At 34.7% G+C, this 3,427-nt stretch overlaps 1 protein-coding gene across 1 annotated transcript in view; it reads left to right on the top strand.

The window, feature by feature from the left end:
• Positions 1 to 3,315: 3,315 nt before the first annotated feature.
• HELRODRAFT_88226 (hypothetical protein) overlaps positions 3,316 to 3,427 on the top strand; it is a gene marked incomplete at both ends in the record, with an annotated part of 2,725 nt that continues 2,613 nt past the window's right edge. Inside the window, one exon of the mRNA XM_009029866.1 lies at positions 3,316 to 3,427. This exon is cut by the window's right edge and continues 100 nt beyond it. Within this exon, the coding sequence (XP_009028114.1) occupies positions 3,316 to 3,427 (112 nt within the window).

Here is a 3,427-nt window from a genome sequence, read left to right as displayed (position 1 = left end):
AATGACATGAAGTTTCGCATACATGGGTACATGTATACAAACACATACAAACATATACATACAAACACATACAAACAAACACACATACAAACACACACAAACAAACAAACTCGCATTGCATAACACAAACGAACACACTTTCATACATACACACGTCACATTTTTAATGCCCAGAAGTCATATGTGTATATTTACATATGACTGACTTGTATTTGACATCTCATATATACATACTTATGTGTATGTATATTTGTATGCATGTATACAGGCATGTATGTTTATGTATACATGTGTATATGTGGTATGTATGTATTAATACATATACAGTTTTATCAGTGTTTGAAAGGCGTATTTAAACGAATGTGAGTTCATCATCTCTTGATTTTCTTTAATAACTAATATCTTGTAATTGTTTAGTTATTTTACGTACGTGTGTTTGTACGTGTGTACGTATGTTTGTTTGTTTGTTTGTTTGTTTTACCATGTGTACATATAGATATTTATAGTGTTATATACATGTATATACAGATATGCAAACAATTGATGTAATGAAATGTAATGTTTCTAATGTGATCAGATGCTATTGTTAGGTCGTTACAGTTAGCTAATTACTTTAATTATTATTAGATGTGTTAATTATTCAGTATAGTTTCGGTATTGAATTTTTCGGTATCGTCTCGATATAGGTATCGAATTAAAGTCCGTTGTGTAGTCATCAATATCGAGTCTAATATTATATAACAAGAGTTAAGCTAATTTGAGGTGATTTTATCATCATCATCATCATAAAGATCATCACCATAAAGATCATCATCACCATCGTAATCTCATTACTCTCATCATCATCATCATCATCGTCATCATCATCGTCATCATCATCATCATCCCCACGTTCATCATCATCATCATCATAATTGTTATAATTACCGGCGATGTCACAAACGAATACAAGCGATCAAAACCGCCTAGCAATACCGACTATCGTCTTTCCTCACGGCCACAACAACAACAACAACAACGTTAATAGGAATACTGAAATCGATACCGACGAAATTTTAAGGCGAACTCGGTGTCGGAGCGGCGGTATAAATAATTTTGCCTTCGCTAGTGACGATGAAGAAGCCAGTAGTCTCGACCAGAAGTCCGTACAACCTTTTGCAATATTAAAGGCCGAAGTGAGGAACCTATATTGATGATGATGGTGACGATAATGATGACGATGATGACGACGACGATGATAATGATGATAATGATGATGATGACGATAATGATGAAGATAATGACGATGATGATGATAATGATGACGAGGATGATGATGATAATGATGATGACGACGACGATGATGATGGCGTTTTATTTTTTTTTGATGATCCAAATGTTGTTGTCGCCACCTATGATTGGACAAGACTTTGACGGAAAATAATAATAACAATAAAAGCAATAACAGTAATAATAATAATATTATTGATAATAATAATAAATTTTAATGTTATTATTATTATTATTACACTAGTAATTTTAGGATATTCAAGATACTATTGTTTATTTGCTTTAGAGTTAGGAGCAAATAAACGCATATTGAAATGCTTAATACGCCCGTAGGTAAGAAATTATTATTAAAATCATGATGATGATGATGATGACGACGACGATGATGATGACGATGATGATGATAATGATGATGAAGAAGATGATGATGAAGAAGATGATGATGATGACGATGGTGAGTGTGAAGATGATGACGTTGATTTCAGCTATCTTAAAAGCTAGGTGTTAAAATCCTAGAAAACTAATAACATCAACATCAAAAGATGATGATAATAACAATAATAAAAATAATAATATAATAAAAATAATAATATAATATAATAATAATAAAATCGTGATATATACAGAATTTTTTAGAAGTTTTTGCATTTGAAATATTTGGAAATGCTGTTTTGGATGGATGTGTTAAAATTATACTCAAGTATACACTTTGCGATAATTATTATTGTTATTACTATAAATATTGTTATAATAATTATTATTACTATTGTTATTATTATTATTATTGTTAGACACTTGTATTTTCACAATATTATCTTCCGTTGTGCCTATTTTACAACAACATATAGGAATGCCATTACTAATATTTGTTTGTATGATTAATTAATTATATTAATTAATAATAATAAATAAAATTATAATATATTATAATCAATCAATCAATCAATCAATCAACCAATCAATCAACCAATCAACCAATTAATCAATCAACCAATCACACACTCAACTGACCAATTACAGAGCAAGCCCCAGAAGAAAGCCCCGACCCCGAAATGGCAGAAACAGCTGAGTACCTTTCACACTGGCATCAGCCATCAGAAGTTCAACGAACAGCAAAAGAAGACTTTGAGGTCTTACAGCAGCGCCAACTACGTGCCAGCTCACAGTCTCACATACGTCAAATGGATGAAGATTCATCGCGGGAGGTAGGCCATGTTGTTGATGATGATGATAAAAGTTGTGATAGTGATGCTGATGATGATGGTTGTGATAGTGATGTTGATGCTGATCATGGTGATAGCTGTGAATTTTTTTTGTTTAAACCATTCAAAAATGAATCCGAACAATCCACCTTCCGATCGAAAATGATGACCACCAATCAATCAACCAATCGCAGAACATTCATCCATCCGATTTTTGACCAATCAGAATCATCCTTAATCCACATCAACCAATCAAAAGTGTCATAGCTCGCCTCGACCTTGACCGATGGTTTTTGATACTTCTGATTGGCGTCTGCGTTGGGTTGCTGGCCACGCTGTTGAAGCAGTGCATCCAAGGTCTAAGCACCTGGCAGTGGAAAACTACCAGGAATCACATGACCGTTAGTTATGATGATGATGGTGACGACGACGATGGTAATGATGATGGTGACGACGATGATGATGACGACGTCATTTTTACAAAACCTAGGAGCAGAACATCGGCGTAGCGTTCGTGTACCTCGCTGGGACGAACGTCATCATGGTCCTCGTCGGAGCTGTCATCGTGACGGTACGTTCGCCATGATGACGTCACATTTGATGACGATGATGACGATAGTTTTATTGAAAAAAATGAAGAAGTTGATGATGATATATCATCACCAGCAACAGTACTAATAATGCAGAAAACACCATTCGTATTTGATCGCCTAATATCGTGCAATTAAAAATTCATACATGAATACATACATACATACATACGTACGTACGAACGAACTTGTAACTTATTCCCATTATTCCAAATCATCCCAAATCATCCCAAATCATCCCACTACATCCCGACATGCGGAAACAGATGTTCCACCCGGAAGCAATAGGGGGAGGAGCCGTGGAGATCATCGCCTTCCTCAACGGGATCAAAGTGCACCGGACGCTCTCCATCAAGAATTTAGTGG

Source organism: Helobdella robusta (assembly GCF_000326865.2).
Source record: "Helobdella robusta unplaced genomic scaffold HELROscaffold_63, whole genome shotgun sequence".
NCBI lineage: Eukaryota > Metazoa > Annelida > Clitellata > Rhynchobdellida > Glossiphoniidae > Helobdella > Helobdella robusta.
This window is presented reverse-complemented; position numbering and strand designations above follow the sequence as displayed.